At 35.5% G+C, this 21,470-nt stretch overlaps 1 protein-coding gene across 4 annotated transcripts in view; it reads right to left on the reverse strand.

The window, feature by feature from the left end:
* DAPK1 (death associated protein kinase 1) overlaps positions 1–21,470 on the reverse strand; it is a 73,649-nt gene that overhangs the window by 16,153 nt on the left and 36,026 nt on the right. For all 4 annotated transcript variants that reach the window (XM_034410106.3, XM_087888256.1, XM_087888255.1 and 1 more), the window contains 11 exons: positions 20,838–20,883; positions 19,717–19,806; positions 19,089–19,181; positions 16,752–16,871; positions 16,285–16,383; positions 15,901–15,999; positions 15,294–15,392; positions 12,890–13,087; positions 10,602–10,799; positions 4,690–4,788; positions 18–95 (listed from right to left, as the gene is read on the reverse strand). In XM_034410106.3, coding sequence (XP_034265997.1) covers positions 18–95; positions 4,690–4,788; positions 10,602–10,799; positions 12,890–13,087; positions 15,294–15,392; positions 15,901–15,999; positions 16,285–16,383; positions 16,752–16,871; positions 19,089–19,181; positions 19,717–19,806; positions 20,838–20,883 — 1,219 coding nt within the window. The remainder of the gene's footprint in view (positions 1–17; positions 96–4,689; positions 4,789–10,601; positions 10,800–12,889; positions 13,088–15,293; positions 15,393–15,900; positions 16,000–16,284; positions 16,384–16,751; positions 16,872–19,088; positions 19,182–19,716; positions 19,807–20,837; positions 20,884–21,470) is intronic.

A 21,470-nucleotide genomic window follows, 5' to 3' on the forward strand; every position in this document is an offset into this window, starting at 1 on the left:
CAATTTCATTCCTTTACCTTTTTCAACCTTGTAAGCAGACTAGCTACATGGTCATGCTGCTCTGCTCTAGCCAAATCTTCTGCTGTTTTTCCATCCTATTAGAAGACAAAAAGTCAGTTAAAATGAATGTTTGTTCATGTATGAAGAAGTACCATCATTCTATTGATTTCAGGATGGTAAGAAAATAAATTTTCATAAAGAAACAGATTAGAAGATATTTTGTATGGAACCTTTAATGTATTTAGCAACGTAACTATCTCATCATTTCTAGATCATTTTACAATTATTTGATATTTGATGTTTAAAGTTTAACATCTTAAAGCAACTTTCTACTTTCTCAAACTGTGTTTTTCTATATTTTTTTAGTGAGCAATACAAAAATGCTTTATAAGATGGTGAAGTAGATATGTTTTTACTGATCTAATAAGAAGCAAGGTATTGAAAATTATCAGTGTTAAAGTATTAAAGTTTATAAGAAGCACAGCATTTTATTTAGTTATTTAACTAATAAATTTATTAAAGGACCACCTATCTCCTGTTCTACCAAATCTGGTAGCAGGAGCACTCTCTTGCTGCAATCAATTAAAGAATGCCAAGAAGCATGTCTTTTCAGTTGTGGCACCTAACCTCTGTAACACCTGAAACTCTTAGCCCGACCCAGGATTATTTTCCCCAATATATAAATGAATACCGTATTTTTTGGAGTATAAGATGCACCGGAGTATAAGACGCACCTATCTTTTTTGGTGAGAAAAAGAAGAAAAAGAAATCTCCCTTTGCCTTTGAGCAATTTTGCATCTTTGCAGCAAACAGCTTGCTTTACTTTCATTTTCGTTTTCAGAATAGCTTGATTAGCACAAGGAAAAAAAAAATCTGCTCCAGAAATTTACCTCTTTGCAGCAAGCAGCAGAGCCCTGCGCAAAACAGCTGAGAGCAAATCTGTTGTGGCCCCGCCCTCTGAGCCTATCTCATCGGAGGAAGAAGGCTCCGAACATGAGGGAGAGGAGTCAGCCAGGCCTCCCTCTCCAGGCCCCTCCCCTCTGGCACTGCCTCAGGTGCCGGCCGAGGAAGGGGAGATTGGCCAGGAGCCAGGTGTCTCTGATGAGGGCGAGGAAGGAGAGCTGTCATTCCTGGATGCACGCCAATGAAGGCGTGATAAATGGTTGCAGCAGTTAAGGAGGCGTGCTAGGGATTATAGCTGAGTCACTGGACCACACCCCAGAGACTATATAAAAGAGGGTGGTGGCTGGTAAAAATCTGTGACGAACAAAAACTAACTCTGGCTAGTCACTTGAACAACGTCTGAAGCTGCCGAAGGGATATTATTTTGCTGGACTATTTGCAATGCGTATGTAATTTTATGTTATCTGTTGCAGTAAAGCTTTTGGCAGACGGTGCTTATATTGTTGCCAAGTTTGAGATAACGACCTGTGTGCGTGCCAAGTACTTTCTTAACCCTCGGCTGGCTGTGTTTGTGTGTGTATGTAGATGGGGACAGATCAAAATCAGCTGAGAGTCGGGAGGCCGATCCAATCAACTTGTGCTAATTAGGCTGTGCTGAAGCTGAAAGAAGCTGTTTTTTCTTGCTGTTTGCTTGCAAGGAGGTAACTGCTGCGATGCAGAGACCAAAGGGTGCGGGCCAGTGGGTGGGCAGGGCTACATTCTGTGTATAAGATGCACCTAAATTTTCACCTCCTTTTAGGGGGGAGAAAGGTGTGTCTTATACTCTGAAAAATACAGTAAATAAAATGACTTTGAGACATTTGTTTAATTGGGTTCACTTTATCTAGTTTTAGGACTTTTGTGGAAAACCGACAATGTTTTAGGTCATACTTACGCAAAAATGTTTAACATTCCAAAGGGTTCACAAACTTGTAAGCACCATTGTAAACTCTTGTGTACATTTTCCTGATTTTCTTTGCCAAACATGAAACCAAACATGCATCATAGCAGTATCACTTAACAGTATTTGCCTTATAAGCATCAGTCTAAGCAATGCTTAGAATATAGGCATTATTTCTATGAAGGATACCACTGATACTGAGCTTGAAGTTTTCAGCTGAATATGCACTTTTTAATATAATAACAGAAAGTGATGTGTTAATTATTTTTTTGTTCTATAGACACACATTCAGGTAGTCCTCAACTTACAACAACAATTGAGCCCAAAATTTATGTTGCCAATTTGTTAAGTGAATTTTGTCGCACTTTACGACTTTTTTCTCCACATTTGTTAAGTGAATCACTACAGTTCTTAAAATAGTAAAATGGTTGTTAAGTGAATCCGGCTGCCCCATTGACGTTGCTTGTCAGAAGATCGCAAGAGGATCACATGACTCTGGGACACTGCAACCGTCATAAATGTGAGTCAGTTGTCAAGCATCTGCATGTAAATCACGTGACCATGGGGATGCTGCAAGTGTGAAAAATGGTCATAAGTCACTTTTTTCAGTGCCAGTATAACTTCAAACGGTCACTAAGTGAACTGTTGCAAGTTGAGGACTACCTGTACTTAACAAGGAGATGCATTGATTGTTCTCATTGTTCCCGTAGATATAAGCAGAATATATAAGCAGATATAAGCAGAATATTAGAATGAAGTGTTCAGGTGTATTAATGTGGATGGAAGATAACGGGCCAACTACTAATTAATGTTTTCAAATTGTTGTAACCTACTCTATAAGGTTAGTTTTGAGAAATAAACATTAGAAGAGTTATTTATTTATTTATTTATTTATTTATTTATTTATTTATTTATTGCAATTTATATGCCGCCCTTCTATATAAAGGGCCTTCTATAAAAAGGTATTTTTATTTGATGGCAACAACATAGTAGTAGAATGGTCCGTACTGTCCAGCTTAGATTAATATTTTTATGGGGGTTAATAAATGCCAAAATCTTTCTGACCAGAAATATAAATCAGCGTAAGGGTCTAAAAAATTATTTCCTCACAACACTATCTGAAGCTTAACAGTATTCTAATATTTTTAGAGCTTTTATTTCCAGGAGGATCTGGGCTTTTTTTCCCCCGGCAAGAGGGAGTTATCTTATTTTCAGATTCTAGAGCTTGGAACAATTCGTATTTATTTTTATCCCTCTATATCTTTGCGAAGAATAATTAGATCAACAAATGCAACATAAGCGATAGCTAAAAATACACAAATGCAAATAAGGATCTAAATTGCCTATTTTGGCTGGCACAAACATAAGAACAGAAATAAACAGACAAAGATGTTATCTAAAATGCAGGAATTGGGTACAATGTAACATTTGTTTAGGCCTAATGCATTATAGATTAGTGGTTACCATTCTTGGTGTTATTAGGAATTAATTTATACAGTTAAAATAATCTGTATAAATTATTAGAATATTTTTTTTCCAATCTCCAATGCCTTTCCCACCCTAACCTTAGCCTTATTTTGTCCCTATTTTGCTTTTTGGTGATAATGTTAGCATGTTTACAAGCACCACAGAATTCTGTAATTCAATATTTTCTGATTATGTGCTATTAAGTTGGTGTCAACTCTTAGCAACCACGTAGATTTTCTCCATGAAAATCTGTTCCTAACCTGGTCCTTGGTGAACCCATTGCCATGGTGTCTGAGTTTATCCACCTTGCTGCTGATTATCCTCTTCTACTTCCTTCCACATTTCTCAACATTATAGATTTCTCAGAGGAGCTCATTTGTCTCTTGAAAACCTTGGGCTGATTTTGTTTGTTTCCATTTGTTCTTTTCTTGGCTATCCTTGATATTCTCAGGAATCTTCAAGTTCAGAAGCATCAATGCTCTATCTGGCTTTTTCAAAATTAATGTTCACTTCCACAAGTGTCACAGGCAATACCACTGTCTGCACTATTCTGATCTGCATAGGTATAAAAACATCCCAGCATATTTTTTCCAAAGCCTTCATGACTACTCTGTAAAGTGCTAGTCTATGATCTATTTCTTGAGCATATTGTTGATGGCTGATCCTAAAAGGCAGAAGCTATTTACCATTTCAATTCTAAGGCTGGTTTTTGTACCAATTTAGTCTTTATATTCAAACTTAGTCTTACATTTTTCACTGTGCTTCTTAACTTTATTACAGTTATATTTATTTATTTGAGGGGAAGGAACACAAGTTACTTATTGGAGGTTGATGGAAAATGACTCTTCAGTAAACACATACATACATGCATGTGGACATAAAATTCTGTGTCTTGATTTCTTTATGCAATATTTGCATAAAGTTTCAGTTGCATTTCAGTTGCCATAAATGGATCAAGTTTGCATACTGCTGGTTTTATAATAGTAACATGACTGCGTTGTCAGAAGTGCCTTGTTATGACTACAAATGTAGAAGAAAGAAAGACTAAAATAAAGGCTGATTTCTCTGACAACACTAAAAATGAAATCCCATCCTTTATAGCATTGAATAGGGCATGTCTTCAAAATGGTTCAATACAGCTGGACTTAAACTTATTGATGCATATGCATGTAGCTTATAGTTGCCCTGCCAATTCAAAACTGTCAGAGCAAGCTACTCTATATAAACAAAGAACAAACCACTCACTCACCTGCACTGATGTTCCCTAGTTGGGTAATGAACCATCGGCAAACAAACAGCTGAACTCAGGGAGTAGTAAGGACTCCACTGTTTTTAATAGAAAACTGCTAATAAGCAGAAAACAAAAAAGCCCTACTTACAGATGTTAAAGCCTCCACATTAGCCCCGCTAAGACAGAGGTAACGGACCACATCAAGGATTCCATTATTTGCAGCCAGATGTAAAGGAGTTCGCCCATACTATGAAAGAAACATGGTGTTTTTGTTAAGTAATAAACTAGTAAATCTACAAATTCATTTTGCGGTCAGTTGCAAAGAAAAATATGCCCTCAATAGAAGAGTTGAAATATATCAAGCAACTTATAATGGGAAAAGTCCTATAAAATAACCATTTTACAAGAATGAGGCACACAAGAGCATAACAACTAAAACAACAGGACAGCTTGTCATGTCAGATGCACATTTGGTTTTCAATTTTTCTTGGCCAAATGACCAAACTTTACTTACATTAGAAATTAAAAATTAATTTTAAATTTTCATGCACTCCTATACCCTTGCTCTTAAAAATGTTATGAACTTCCATCTTTACAATTCAGATGACGGCAATTCTTTAGAGCTGTCCAGACTTATAAATGTAGTACTGTAATTTCAGCTTTTCAGACAACTCTCACAAAGTGCACAAAGATTTATTGAGCCAAGCATAAAGTGTTCCAAGATATATTTATAGCATACAAAGAGCTTTCAATCTATTTTGAGCTTAGTCTTGCCTACCAATCTGAAGTAAAACAGGATAACTATAAGAAAAGGTAATTTCCTCACAGTAAAAAAAACAAACAAACCCACCACACAAACTCAAAATAGGTCCACAATCAGTTTGTGAATTATGATTGTATTGTGAAATAATATTAGAATAACACAGCTCATTGTATGAGAGGGAAACAAGAGATTTTTCATTTTATGTTTTAATTTCTGTTGCGGTGAGGAAGAATTCCGCTATATTAGCAGAACTTCTTGGAATTTGGAATTTTGTCAATAGTTTTATACTGTACTGATGACTTTAAACTAACTGAACATCAGTAAGAAAGATGAACTTATCAATTCAATATATATCAATAGGTAGTAGGAAAAACTGACAAATGGATTAATCTCCTGATAATTTATAAATTCTGTGGAATTAGGGTTCTGGCAGGAAAATGATATATATAAAGAAAAGTTTACTTTTCGTATAGTCCTTGAGGAAGGGAGAAAAACACCACCCTTTCTCTATCCAATTCTTTGGATCTCCTTCTCAATTATATTGCAATATAACTCTTAGATTTTAGATTGATAATCATCTAATCTTGAACAATACAATAATGCTTACTGTGCAGTAGAGAAAACCAGGGGTGAAATGCTCCCGGTTCGGACTGGATCACCTGATCCGGTAGCGATGGAGACGGGTGGTTCAGAAAACTGGTAGCAAAAATCCCTGCCCCCCCCCCCCATGCCCAGCTGAACTGCAGGATCATCAGAGGCTTTTTTTTAATTTTTAAAAGCATTTTTTTTTACAACCTCTTTGGCAGAAAAAATGCTTTTAAAAGTTAAAAAAAAAAGCCTCTGATGATCGCACGGCTCAGCTGGGATTGGCAGAGGCTTTTAAAAGCATTTTTTCTACAACCTCTTCAGCTGAAGAAGTTGTAAAAAAATGCTTTTAAAAGCCTCTGACGATCCCAGCTGAATTGCCTGATCGGCAGAGGCTTTTAAAAGAAAAAAAGCCTCTGCCGATCAGGCAACTCAGCTGGGATCGTCAGAGCCTTTATAAGCATTTTTTTACAATCTCTTCGTTGAAGAGATTGTAGAAAAAATGGGTTTAAAAGTAAAAAAATAATAATAATTGCCACGCCCACCCACCACCAAGCCACACCCACAGAACCGGTGGTAACAAATTTTAGATTTCACCACTGATCTAGATGTTTTTGTATCAAGCTTTTGTATGAAAGTGTCTGATAGAAGGAAATACTGGTAACTCAGGATGGAACTACAGAATCCTTGGTGCTCTCGGAGCTTGGTTGTTTTCTTGCAGGCATTTCATTACCAAACTAGGTAACATGATCAGTGATATGGGGAATGGGGGTTGCTCTCATTTTATATACTATATATATTATGCTAGTATACCAAGGGTGAACTCCAGCAGATTCTGGAGAACAGGTAGCGGAAATTTTGAGCAGTTCGGAGAACTGATAGCAGAAATTATGAGTAGCTCGGAGAACCAGCAAATATTACCTCTGGCTGGCCCCAGAGTGGGGTGGGAATGGAGATTTTGCAGTATCAGTCCCCTGCCATGCCCACCAGGCCACACCCACCAAGCCACATCATGCCCACCAACCCACGCCCACAGAACCGGTAATAAAAAAAATTGGATTTCACCACTGGAGAAAACTATGAAATGAGTATAAAAGAAACATATTGTCTCATCTATCCATTCTACAAAGCCTGGAAAATAGGTCCAAATTTTTATCTTACAAATTTTTTAGTTTATTCAAAATAAATAAATAAATAAAAAACACCCAAAAATTTTTTTAAAAAAAGAAAAAATACAACAAAAAAGACTAACAAAAAAAGTGTTTTAAAAGAAAATTAATTAACTAAAATATCTAACGTCCTTCCTAGTAGAATGCTGATTAGTATAATGTAACAATATTAGTTTTCCACCCCTTGTGAAACGGGGAGGGGGGGATTCAAACTGTTGAAGTACTAAATCTACTTGCAAATTGTTATCCTATCATCTATAAACTATATTAATAACAAAATGGTTAACAGTAAAAACAATAATAATGAACTTATTGTGCAAGAGTATAAGAATAATAAAAATTGTAAACAATAATAAGAAAAAGACAAGATTAAAATTGCAAAACCCTCTGTTAACAAACTGTTATTGTAGAAAATTTACCATGGCTTCAATCCTCAATCATCCCAAATATCAGTCCTAACTGATAGCAGATCAAATATCCATGTTTGCTTCTTTATACCATCTCTTATCAATTGCTGATTGATTAGATACCATAAATCAAGTCTCCAAAAAAATACATAGCAATAGCACTTAGACTTATATACTGCTTTAGAGTGCTTTACAGCCTTGTCTAAGCAGTTTACAGAGTCAGCATATTATCCCCAACAATCTGGGTCCTCATTTTACCCACCTTGGAAGGATGGAAAGCTGAGTCAACCTTGAGCCTGGTGATATTCAAACTGCCAAATTGCAGGCAGCCAGCAGTCAGCAGAAGTAGCCTGCAGTACTTCACTCTAACCACTGTGCCACTGTGACTCATAAAATCATTCCTCAATTAGATGTATGAAGTCCATTTCCTAGTCTCAATCAACCCTCCCCCCCCCCCCAAAAAAAACCCCATTTGCCATTTATCCACACAAAAAAGTTTGATCTAAACTTGTGGGATTTAGAATACAATACTTCTCTCAGACATTGAGAATTTCCTATTATATTTGTGGCAGTTATCATCTGTCTCTTAATATTTTTTTAAAATTTTACTTAATACACTGAAAGAAGTGAATTCCTTCTACAGAAATCTATAAAAATAAAAATATAAAATATTGAAGCATGCAAACAGAAACAGTCCTGTCAAGTAGTAACAATCTTAGCAGTTTTATTTTTCAAAGACAATTGCTTTAATCTATATATAAAACTGACTTTGTCTAAATTCCTGGTCCTGTAAGAGGCATCTTGTTTTATAAGACCTCCACATGTTTTCTAAATCTGCTCTAGACTAGTGAAATTCTCTGGAACAGGTTTTGAACATGCCCAGAATAGAGTAGAACTGCCCCTTTTCCTGATTTTATTTTAGATAATACTTTGAAATAGGTTTAAGATAAATCAGCAAATAATAATCCAGTTGGTCCATAATAAGAAAAATAAGAATCTGCTAAGAACATCATGTGTTTAAGATGCAACAGTCACAGAAAAAAAGGTAATTCAATTATTTACTTTCTAAGTTTTTGTGGGTTTTATGTGCTTTCTAGAACTCTATCCCAAAGCACTTGGTTGCTTTATTTGTACTAATGTTATTCTCAGAAGAAGTTGAATAATCTACGCTCAGAATTGGAAAAATGATAATATACCATCCGAAGATAATCTGATCAGAAAAGTTTTGGAATGTGCGGAGTTGGACAAATTAACAAAGGAGATACAAGAAAAAAGGTTAACAGAATATTACTTAGTGTGAGAGAAATGGTATGAATGGTTGGAGGAGAGAGATAAAAGGAAGGGAAAAATCAAATAATGGTTGAAATAGGAGTTGAAGTATAATTGTTAATATGAGGAAACAAAAACTGTAGAAATAGAAGTAGGTACACGAGTATTGTTATGTATATATGTAATACATAAATATTAGAAGTATATATATAAAAGATATAGTAGAAATAAGGGAGGAAAAATGTATAAGTATGAAATTCTTGACTGATGCGAAACTGTTGAAACAGAAAAAGTGTTAAAGCTTTCTTTTTGTTTTTAAAAAATGTTTAATAATTATTATTTTTTTTAAAAAGAAGTTGAATAAAAGCAACTACCAGCCAACCTTTATTTGGAAACATCTATCTCCCTTTGGAACCAGTTCCAAATTACTTCCATGTACTACTCCCTAAAAACTTTTGTGCCAAATTCTCTGGACAACCAAAGATAAGATAATTGAAATAATAAAAGCTGCATTGTTTGCTCTTAATTCTGCTTTCCAGATAAACAGTTTCTAGCAGGGCTCTGTTTTTAATTGCTCAATCAGTCAAGATTACACTAATAGAAGAAGACAGAGGCCTGATTTACATAAACTTTTTACTTGGCAGCTGGTGACATTTACACTTAAAAATGATCCAAATATATGATTTCATAAGATCAGCCAAAAATCCAATGTTTTCATTTTGAAGTTTAGCACAGAAGGTCACAGGGTGTTATTTTAGATGACAAAACTATACTGTAATTCTATTTAATTCTCTAAAATTAAAAAATGTTCCTTAATGCTAGCACTTTTGAAATCAACTGCTTTTTTTGGCAACTAAAATGTTTCATTATTCAGATGTTCATTATACAATACTAAACATTCAAATCTGTCTGTTTTTTTCATCATCCAGCAACACCATGAAAAATAGTCCTATAGAGAAATCCAGACAATCAAGATAGTTATTTAGATTTTAATTCCCCCCATTTTAATTCAATTAAAAATGAATTAATTTTTAATTCATGCACTTTACTAATGCATTTCCACAAAGCAAGTATATGAGGTATTGAGTTTTTAAATATCATTACTAGAAGAACAGCAGATATTTTTTTGCATTGCATTACTAATTTTTCAATGTATACTGAAATGCTAAAGAATTTTATCTGACAGATGTTTGTGGTTAATTAAATGAGAAAAAATAGAAAAAGAAAAAATAGAGTTTGTCAAGAGGAATATCCTCCCTAACTTTTTCTGATTTATAAAACATAGTCATTCTTTTATCCTTTATCATCCATACACTTTTTTTGCAATTAAATGTTGGTTTGCTTAGAGCAGTCACCTTCTTATTCCACCTGTTACACAGAATGGAACAGCTTGATATCATGTTGACAGAAAGGTTAGAGGATTCATATACCTGCTATTGAAAAATGTGACTGAGTAATTAACTTGGAAATACAGATATATTAATTATATTCAATCCATTCTACAGCCGATACTGTCTACTAATTGCTTATTTGAACAATGACACGGAAGAGATACCTATGCAAGATAATACAGCTTCAAAAGTTCAAAACCAAATAAGATGATAATAGTTTCAAAAAAAGACAAAAAGCAGTTTTCATTAGGAAAGCTAGCAAACAGATGCTGATGGCATCATACAGTGCAACATTTATTTTCCTATTGGTTCTGGCGTCTGTAGGGAAAAATCCCTCTATGTCCTTAAAACATAGCTACTACACAAAAATGAAATCCTGTATTCTTCCCAAATATAAATGTAGTTCATTTAAAAAAGGTATTTTAATGTACACTCATGATAAATATTTATAGAATTAGATTTATTATTGTTATTACCTTGTTTGTCATATCGATGTTACAGTTTGCTTCACAGAGTGCCATTACAATGGGAACGTTTCCATCTTTGCAGGCTACGTGGAGAGGAGTGTTACCATGTCTATCTTGAAAATCTATAGAGCAACCTCGACTAATCAGCATTTTTACTACTTCCATCTGACATCTTCGTACAGCAAGGTGAAGGGCTATGTGTCCATCCTAAAACATAAACACAGGTAATTATTTCTTCTGCAGCAAACAAAATCTATTTATCTCGCCCCTTCTGTTCAACATTTATGTGAAGCCGCTGGGCGAGATCATCCGTGGCTTCGGGGTGAGATACCATCAGTACGCTGATGACACCCAGCTGTACATCTCCACCCCAGGCCACCCCAACGATGCCCTTGAAGTGATGTCTCAGTGCCTGGAGGCTGTGCGGATCTGGATGGGGAGGAACAGGCTCAAGCTCAACCCTTCCAAGACTGAATGGCTGTGGCTCCCGGCATCCCGATATAGTCAGTTGACTCCATCACTGACTATTGGGGGCGAGTCCTTGGCCCCCACAGAAAGGGCTCGCAATCTGGGAGTCCTCCTGGATATGCAGCTGTCCTTGGAGGAACATCTGACGGCTGTAACCAGGGGGACCTTTTATCAGGTTCGCCTGATTCGCCAGTTGCGGCCCTTTCTTGATCGGGATTCCCTGTGCACAGTCACTCACGCCCTCGTCACCTCTCGCCTTGACTACTGCAATGCTCTCTACATGGGGCTCCCCTTGAGGGGCACCCGGAGGCTCCAGCTGGTCCAGAACGCAGCAGCGCGGGTAGTGATGGGAGCAGCATGGCGCTCCCATGTAACACCGCTCCTGCGCGAGCTGCACTGGCTCCCGGTGGTCTTCCGGGTGCGCTTCAAGGTGTTGGTTATCACCTTTAAAGCCGTCCATGGCATAGGGCCTAGCTATCTTCGAGACCGCCTGCTGCTACCGATGACCTCCCAGCGACCCGTGCGCTCCCACAGAGAGGGCCTCCTCAGGGTGCCATCAGCCAAACAATGTAGGCTGGTGACCCCCAGGGGGAGAGCCTTCTCTGTGGGGGCACCTACCCTCTGGAATCAGCTGCCCCCAGAGATAAGGAGAATCCAAGACCTCAGTGCCTTCCGCCGTGCCCTTAAAACCCACTTTTTCCAGCAAGCCGGGCTGGCTTAGGAAGAAATTTTTTTAAATTTTTAAATGTTTAATTGGTTTGTGGTTTTTTAAATTTTGGGCCAAATTTATATAGATTTTAATTGTTTTTAATATTTGTATTTCATGTTTTTAATTCTGGCTGTGCACCGCCCTGAGTCCTCAGGGAGAAGGGCGGTATATAAATTGAAAATAAATAAATAAAAAATAAAATCTATCTCCAGACCTATTATGGCAATACCTGTCATATGTATATATAGATATGGAATATGTTACATGGCTATAGTTATGGATGAATTCTACAGCAAAATAAGGGTTTTTTTCCTTTTTAATTCAATAATCACATATTTCAAGAGATTTTATTTTCAAGAAAAAGAAATGGGCATCCCTTCCCGAATGACCATATTTCTGCAAAAATAAGGTACATTTTCTCTCCCAAATGAAGATTAAACTATCTAAAAGTATGTGTGTGTTTTTTTTTTTCATTTGTTCAGTACATGGTAATAAAAGATAATGATGAATGCAAGCAAATGGGCAGAATGTACAATGAAATCAAGCGTTTGAAATTAAAGCAAATGAGTAGGAGGAATTGTCATAACTTTGGGAGGAATGGCCTCTAGCTGGCTCTGCAGGTGAATGCTTGCAATGGAGTTCTTCTACAGAGCCTTTCTACATAAATGAGGTGGTGTAAAAAAAAAAAGAGAGCGATATCACTTAGTTACTTGGTTTTTTTTTTTTACTTAATTTGGAATAATACTTTAGATAACTATACAAAGTATGTAGTAGCAAAAGGGGATCATTCAGACTGAAAAAGTAAATCTGAAAGTAAATGAGAAGAAAAAAAGGGAAGGATACTGAACAATAAAGGAGACTGAAATATGAGTCAACCGTGAAGTCAAAAAAATAACTAAAATCAGTTAGCAGAGTTAATCACTATACAGTGCTGAGATCTCATAAAAATAACTACATTTACAAAAGGAGTGCTTATGGGTATATTTAGTTTTTAAATAATACCTTTATTTAATAATAAAAAGTGACTGCTATATCCAAAGAGGTATTAAAGAACACAACACATACAGCTTTGTAGTATTTAAAAGCTTGTTAAATGTTTCTCATTCAACCATAAACTAACCTTGTCAGTTGCATCAAGGTCAGCACCATGCTCTGCCAAGCATTCCACAATGTCATGGTAACCTCTAGCTGAAGCTGTCAAAAGCGGAGTTTCCCCTTCTTTATTTTTAATGTTCACATTACAGCCTGCCTTACAAAGTGCTTTGGTAACAAGAAAATAGCCATGCCAAGCAGCACAGTGCAAAGGAGTTTCTTCTTCCTATAAAGTAATTTTGAAGGACTTACATTAATAAACTTATGTCTCACATCCTTTTTACTTTACCACTATTTAAAACACTATTTTAAATTTGGCTCAATAAATAAGTCACCTGGTTATATTCCGTGTCATTATTTATTCATGTTTCATGAGCTATCCTATAAATATAGGATATAATAACAGTCTTCTAATATATAAGGGGCTGTCACAAAAAAGAGGGAGTCAACCTATTCTCCAAAGCTCCTGAATGCAGGACAGGAAGTAACAGATGGAAACTTATCAAGGACAGATCTAACCTAGAATAAGGAGAAATTTTCTGACAATGAGAATAGTTAATCAGCGGAATGGCTTGCCTCCAGAAGTTGTGGCTGCTCCATCACTGGAGGTTTTAAGAAGAGATTTGACAGTCTGGAATGTATAGGTTCTCTTGCTTTGGCAAGTGGTTGGACTAGAAGACCTCCAAGTTTCTCCATGTCCATGGAACTCTCCTTCCAACCCTGTTATTCTGTTATTAAAATCTAACTCTATAGCTCCAGAGGTTATAGGACCCTTCCCTATATTAATGTTCTATCACGTGAATAACTGTCCAGCATGGTATAGTGATTCAGAGGTTCGACTAGTACTCAGGAGGCCCAGGTTTAAGTCTATCCTCAGCCAGGGAAACTCACGTATGTGACTTTGGATCACCATGCCTTTTCAACTCAGCCTATATCATAGTCTTGTTTTGGGGGGAAAAAACAGAGCAAAACAATCAGTAGTTCCAGCTCATATGTTCACAATGAATTTTTCATATACACACACATGCACACACACACTCAGACAGGAGCAAAAAGAGGGCAATCCTTTGAAAAGAAAGATCCACCCAGCAATAAGATCTTTCCAAGAGTCTCTTTAATGGCTACCATTGAACATTGGCTAGGTTTCTAAAAACTCAGGCTTACAAAGTTGCAGTTCCAGGCTTTTAATTAAAAAAATTACCAGCTTCCAAAATCATCATAGGCCTGATTCATTATTGCAATCTTAACCTTAGACTACAATGGACTTTGCTTCAAATTCTGACATTTTTGGTTACTAGTTTGAATTTTGTGTATAAACTATGATTCAGCTTTTGATTCTTCTAATGAATTACTGGCTCAATAACTGATGTGTTTATTCAATAGTTAATTCTATAGTCCAGAATGCACACATATGCAGTAACTTTCAACATTTACAGACTACAACTTAGATATGAACTCATAGTATTATTAATCAATTCAAGTGACTGAACTAGACAATTATAAATTAAGAAATCAATGCCAAAGTTGGCTAGTTCTCTACAAAATCTCAAGTTTATATCAGGTCCTTATCAGGTCTTCACAAGCAGGGGTGAAATGCTCCCAGTTCAGACCGGATTGCCCGATCCGGTAGCGATGGCAGCGGGTGGTTCAGAGAACCGGTAGCAAAAATCCCTGCCCCCCCCCGCATGCCCAGCTGAGCCGCACGATCATAGAGGCTTTTTTTTTTTTACTTTTCAAAGCATTTTTTCTACAACTTCTTCCGAAGAAAAAATGCTTTTAAAAGTTAAAAAAAAAAAAAAAGCCTCTGATGATCGCACAGCTCAGCTGGAATCATCAGAGGCTTTTCAAAGCATTTTTTTCTGCAACCTCTTGGCCGAAGAGGTGGTAAAAAAAATGCTTTGAAAAGTCTCTGGCAACTCCCAGCTGAGTTGCCTGATCGGCAGAGAGGTATTTTTTAAAATGCCTCTCTGACGATCCCAGCTGAGTTGCCTGATTGGCAGAGGCTTTTCAAAGGATTAGAAAAAATGCTTAGAAAAAAAAAAGTTGGCCACGCCTACCCAGTCACATTAACCCCCACCAAGCCACGCCCACAGAACTAGTAGTAACAAATTTTACATTTCACCCCTGTTCACAAGTAATATTACAAGATTGACTTTCTTAGGTGTTTTAAATAATTAATATATAGTGCAGAGCCTGTGGAATGATGTAGAGAGAGCTTTTAAAGTTGAGATTCTTTTCAAGCCTGAATAGCGATATTATATAGAAAAAAATATAGCGGAAGACCAAAATCCTGACATATTACAAAGACAAGACTTTTATATTTCTGAGTTTATTAACAATTTTAAACAAGAAAGCACTTCACAACTATATTTACATTTCAGAAGCTACTTTCACTTCACAAAAATCTGTATAAATAAATCTTCATTACTCACTTTATCTTGAAAATTAGAATTTGATCCAATGCTACAGAGGTATTGAACTACTTCAACATGACCATATCGAGAAGCCACATGGAGTGCAGTTTCTCCAGACTGTATTTGAAGACAACCACATGCAAATATTATTTCTTATACCAGACTGTTGAAAATACCTACAGTATGACTGCATTTACATAATACAATTTCCAATGATTAACTCCACTAATTTAATTTTCTTCATTTGCATAATTCACTGGAAAAAATATAGGTTATGACTGCACAACATGCTTAACAAAATATGGTTATATTTTATGGTTAAGTCAGAATAATATGGAAATACAGCTCATGAATTCAACTATGTCTACCAGCACATAAAAAACTAGATATATGGGAGTAGTAAAGAACAACCTTAAAGCAGCTCTTCTCCACAAGTGAAACCCTTTTCAAAATGTTTTTTTTCTTCTCTTCCTACCATAGCTAATGTTCTATGAATAAATTAGATTTTTCATTACTTGCTCTTAAATTTGAAATGTGCCCACTTAGCAAAAATGTAGCTTATTAAAAATTAGAATACATGATGGTTTTTTTTAATTGGAAAAAAAAAAGAAACTTTTTTCCTTACCTTGTCTCTTACATCCAAAGGACATTTATTTGTATGGAGAAATTTCAGAGTTTCTATGTGACCATGCCGAGACGCCCAGTATATTGCATTGGATCCTGCCTGTCCAAAATATTTTATGGTAATAATCAACAAAACCATACACTAATTTCAACAATTTGTTGCATACATCCTCAGAATTATAGTTTGACGTCAGACAGATATAGCTCATGGATTGAAAAGGAAGAACTTGCAAGATTGTAATTTGAACCTGAATTAACTAAAACAATGTTCATAATCTACAATGATCACTTATAAAACACGGATATTTAATCTCTATCCTTCTACACTACACTATCAATATGTCACATATTTTATTTTATTAGCAATGATCAATTAGTTTCCCACCTTATCTTGGACGTCAACGCGGGCACCTCGCTTTAGAAATAACTGGAGCATCTGAATATTCCCACATCCAGAAGCAATCAGAAATGGAGGTGTTCCATGCTAGAGAAAAACAACAATGTGGAATTCTATAAGGAGTCCATAGCAGTACAATTAGAACATAATTCTATAGACTTAACAGTGCTCAGTTTTGAACTTATATAATGCATTTTCTTATTTATTTTGGAAAAGTTTTCATACTGCTTAGTTTATTTCTATTAAATTTGGAGCGGAGAGTAACAAAGATATGATCACAGATGAATCAATGCAGTGATGTATGCTAGATATTAAATACATTAACAGCATACTAGAAAACAATGCACATTTTCTCCAATATATTATAAAACATTCTGTTATCTTATACAAAAGATAAATCTTTTCCTGCACATATTTTTAAACACTGAGCAACTAATCAGACAACAAGAACATACCTTGTTTGGTTGATTGACATCATAATTGGTCAAAGACCCCAAAAGATGCTGAAGGCCAGGAACATTGTCATCATTGATAGCATGAATGATGGCCTTCATTACAAACGAATCTTCCTCGTCCTCATAAATTAAGCAAAATGAAGCATAGAGTTGTAAATGGAGGGGGTAATAGGAAATAAAAAGATAATTAATTTGAGGGCTAAGTACCCTTAAAAATAGCAAACAAAGCAAAACAAGGCCATAGCAATATATTGCAGTTCTGACAGGATTACTACAGTATTATTAATAGGAATTGTGCTGCTACACTATATGCATTTTCAAATGGCTCAATCTTGAAAGAAGTTCTTCAGTGTCACTGCAAACATCTAACATATAGCAACTTTGTTCTAATCTAAGGGGATTTTTACTTTCTTAAAGTGTCCATTTTGTAAGTATAAAGAGGTAATGCATGAAGAAATATAATGAAAAGTCTTGAGGCCAAACAGGTTTATTTATATTTCTTTTTTTTTAATCTCATGACTTTCATTTCTTTAGCTCAGTATTTTTTACTCCTTTTCTGTATTTTGTATTAAGTGTCTGTCTTGTTTTCTAAAACATTTCAACATGTGCTAGAGTGAGCAGCAAAGATTTTGCAGAAGTAAAAAATTACTTAATTTAAATGTTGCAGTCCTGCAACAGTAGTCTTATGTTTATTTATATTTTATGTCACAAGAGGTCAAGATTGAAATTCATCTTCTGAAACAGTTGGTTTAGTAACTGAATTGGCTTTAAAAGTACCCTACAGCACGTAGAAATTACATTTACAATAATTAGAAAATCAGCAGATGGACAAAAGAAAAAAGGATCACTCTGCAAAATTTCTTATACATTTCCTTTTCAAGAACAAATTTGTTCAGTACATATATCAACTATTTAAGAAAATAAAGGTATCCAAATTGTATTAAGTATATATCCTATAGATTTATACATTTGAATAGAAGCCTCAAGAGGTCAATATAAATAAAGGCAATATACTCTGCTTTAAATTAGAGCCTTGGTAGTACAGGGGTTTAAGGCACCCTGTTATTAAGCTTATTAAGACCAGCTGCCTGCAATTACTGCAGGGTTCGAATCTCGCCAAGGCTCAAGGTTGACTCAGCCTTCCATCCTTTCTAAGGTAGGTGAAATGAGGACCCAGTTTGTGGGGGCAATAAGCTGACTTTGTATAAATATACAAAAGGATGAAGGCTATTGCTGAGCACATTGTAAGCCGCCCTGAGTCTTCGGAGAAGGGCGGCATATAAATCAAATTAAAAAAAATAATAATAAAAAATAATAATAATAATAAAAAAAATTGTAACTGTAACTGAATTATATATTCTCAAACCATCCTAATTACTAAGGGCTACAAAGAACTGTTACATTTTTTCAGAATGTAAATTTTATGTAAAGAGAAATTCTAATTTAATTCTAAGTTATCTAGTAGACCTTCTATTAGGCTTGAAACAACCACTTCCTAGTTTTAATTTTTTATGGCTTGGCCCAGTGTAGTAATGGTAAGCTGCATTTAATTTAATCAAGAAAAAGATATAGGTAATTTTTGATTTACAACCACTCCTTTTGTGACTGTTCGAAATTACAATGGCCATTTTTCACACTTAAGACAATTGCAAGAACCTTATGATCACAGGATCTAAATTTGCACACTTGGCAACTGGCATGTATTTGTGATGGTTGCAGTGTCCTGGGGTCATGTGATCACTTTTTGTGACTTTCTTACAAGCAAAGTCAATGGGGATGCCAGATTCACTTTACAACCACATTACTAATTTACTTAATTAGTATCAATTCAATCAATTAACAATGATTTTCTTAATAACTGTGGCAAGAAAGACTGTAAAATGAGGCAAAACTCACTTAACAATTGTCTTACTTAGCAATGAAAATTTTGGGCTCAACTGTAACTGTAAATCAAGGGTTACATCTAATCTCTTTCTTGCTCACTTTTGTACATAAATTGTTATGTACAAACAGTGCATAAAATAAAGATTGGAAACCTGAGATGGAAGCTCAGTTGTATTAGCTTTGTTCATCAAGATACTTTTAAGGTTCAGACCAACTCCAAGATTCCCAGCCACTTGGCAAGTTATGTTTATGGTAGCTGTATTGTATATATCCCCAATTTGGGGATGGCTGCTTGATAGACATATCATTAATTTCTTACTAGTAATCCCTATGAAACCTGAAATTCAATTTATCAATACAGTTAAATAAAATTGAATCCTGATTTGCATACAACATTTTATACTACAGCCAAAATTTCCTAAGGAAATTATCAAATTGCATGTGTCTACTTACCAGAGTATCATCACTTCTGGCCACACTCATGTTACTTCTGGACAAAAATGATCTTGATAATCTTTGGCATAATGATATTAGACGCACTGATTGCTTTTATTAAAAAAAGAAGCAAACATTTATTTCTGAGGAAATTTATGTCACATGAAATCTATCATAGGAAAATGATATATTAAAATGTAGGTTACTAAACACTGATTTGTAGTTTGTTGGCAATTCAAAATTTTAATGAGAGGCAGCTTAGAACAAGTTCTTAAGTGTCAAAAATCATGATTGTATCGAGAGATAGATATTTCAATCTCATATCCATTCTCATAGTAATTACATCCTTTGTGGTATGTTATTGCTTTTGAAATTTTTATGCATATCTCATTCTTACAACTTTGTTACTTCCTTTTTCTTCCGAGCTACAGTGGAAATACTGCATATGTTTAGAAACCTACATTGCTCAGATTAATGAACAGATGATCTTGCACTATTACTAATTAAAAGCAAGAGACAGAAAATTGAATATTTATATTAAATTTAGCCCCTGATCAGTCTTTTAATATTTTGTTACAATAGCACATACTCTTGTATATCTTAGACAAAGCTAAATTGCATTATTGTAAATAATTATTAACCTTACTTTCCATTTTCTTCGTGCAGCAAACTTTTTGAATTTCTCCATATTTACTGCAGAGGCTTTTCTACTTAGGGCTTGCAGCGTATCTTTTGGCTGTAAGAAAATTAAAATAACATTTTGAAATGCTACTGTCATGGTCAAGGTTGTCATATGTTACAGTTAAAGTCCAGGTTTTCAAATTCATGTGTTAATTTAGGAAGCACTGGCACCACAAAATACTATAATCCTTAGTCCAAGGAGAAGAAGAATTCAGGGCAGAATTTATTGCCTGTCAACTACAGAATATACATAAGCAGTTGTTTTATGCAAGTGTGCAGTACAGTATATTTCTCTGACATATAATTCCTATGGATCAACTTTTATTTTTACTACATTCTATTGGATTTTTCCTCTTTGATAATGCAGGGAAAATTGATTTGGTTCAAGGGTTAGAATAACTATTAAAAATACACTATATAGGAAGAAAACAATTTGATCAAAGTGCCTTAGAGGATGCAAGAAAATGCTTATACTTGTATGCCTCAAAAAGCAAACAAAAATACAAATAGGAGCAATAAAACAGGCAAACAGAATCAAACAATTTAATTTAATTAATTAATTAATTAATTATTTTTTATTAAATTTGTATACCGCCCTTCTCCTGCTGGACTCAGGGCGGTGCACAGCCAAAAATAAAGAACATTCCAATACAAAATTTAAATTTTTTAAAAAGAATTACACAACTTTGGCCCAAAATTTAAAACATCCCAACTACAACCCATAGACAATTAAAAATCTAACATGTCAAAAAAAAAAAAAAAAGGGGGGGGGGAGGTTTATGCCAGCCCTGCTTGGTGGAAAAGAAAAGTTTTTAGGGCACGGCGAAAAGCCCGGATATCTGGTATCATGCATATCTCCGGGGGCAAATCGTTCCAGAGGGCAGGTGCTGCCACAGAGAAGGCCCTCCCCCTGGGGGGTCGCCAGCCGACACTGCCTGGCTGACGGCACCCTGAGGAGTCCCTCTCTGTGGGAGCGTACAGGCCGGTGGGAGGCTATTGGTGGCAGAAGGCGGTCCCGCAAATACCCAGGTCCTATGCCTGGGTATTTGTGTGTATTACATGCTGTATTATGTATTACATGCTGACCTTGATCCATGGATGTTGCAAGCTGTCTTGAATAGTCATTCTCTTCCTTTTAAATGAGAAACAAATTAATTAAGCCAATGTAACTCTCTTACTCTATTTTCTTCACCTGCTTATAACTACAACTGTAAACCCACTGGGCAGAATTTAAAAGTTATCTTCTAGTCCCACTCTAGCATTTTCAGCCATTATAAACCCACTATATCATATTAATTCTAGCAACATCACACAGTACTGATCCTGGTGCATTCTTCATGAAACTTTATTAAAACGTGTCTATTTAATACTAGAATGTGATAAGTAAAAACAAGTCATCATTAGTGTCTCAGTGCAATTTTTTTCTGAAGTGTTAATTTAATGAAGTCCAGGACAATGAAGTGGCAAACATGTCACTAGTTTCAAAAGAAATAAAGCTTACGTTTAGAAACATAGATATTTCCAACTAGATTGTTGCAGAAGGCACTTAGGTTATCATATTGGAAGTATGCAATGCAGTTAGAAGGTCAGTATACCAGTTGATGAACTGATGAAATTGTGTACAGGTAGTCTTACAACCATTTGTTTAGTGACTATTAGCAGTTACGACGATACTGAAAAAAGTGACTTATGATCGGTTATCACACTTACGACTGTTGC

The sequence above is a fragment of the Pantherophis guttatus genome, chromosome 2 (genome assembly GCF_059756535.1).
Source record: "Pantherophis guttatus breed Tessera chromosome 2, ASM5975653v1, whole genome shotgun sequence".
NCBI lineage: Eukaryota > Metazoa > Chordata > Lepidosauria > Squamata > Colubridae > Pantherophis > Pantherophis guttatus.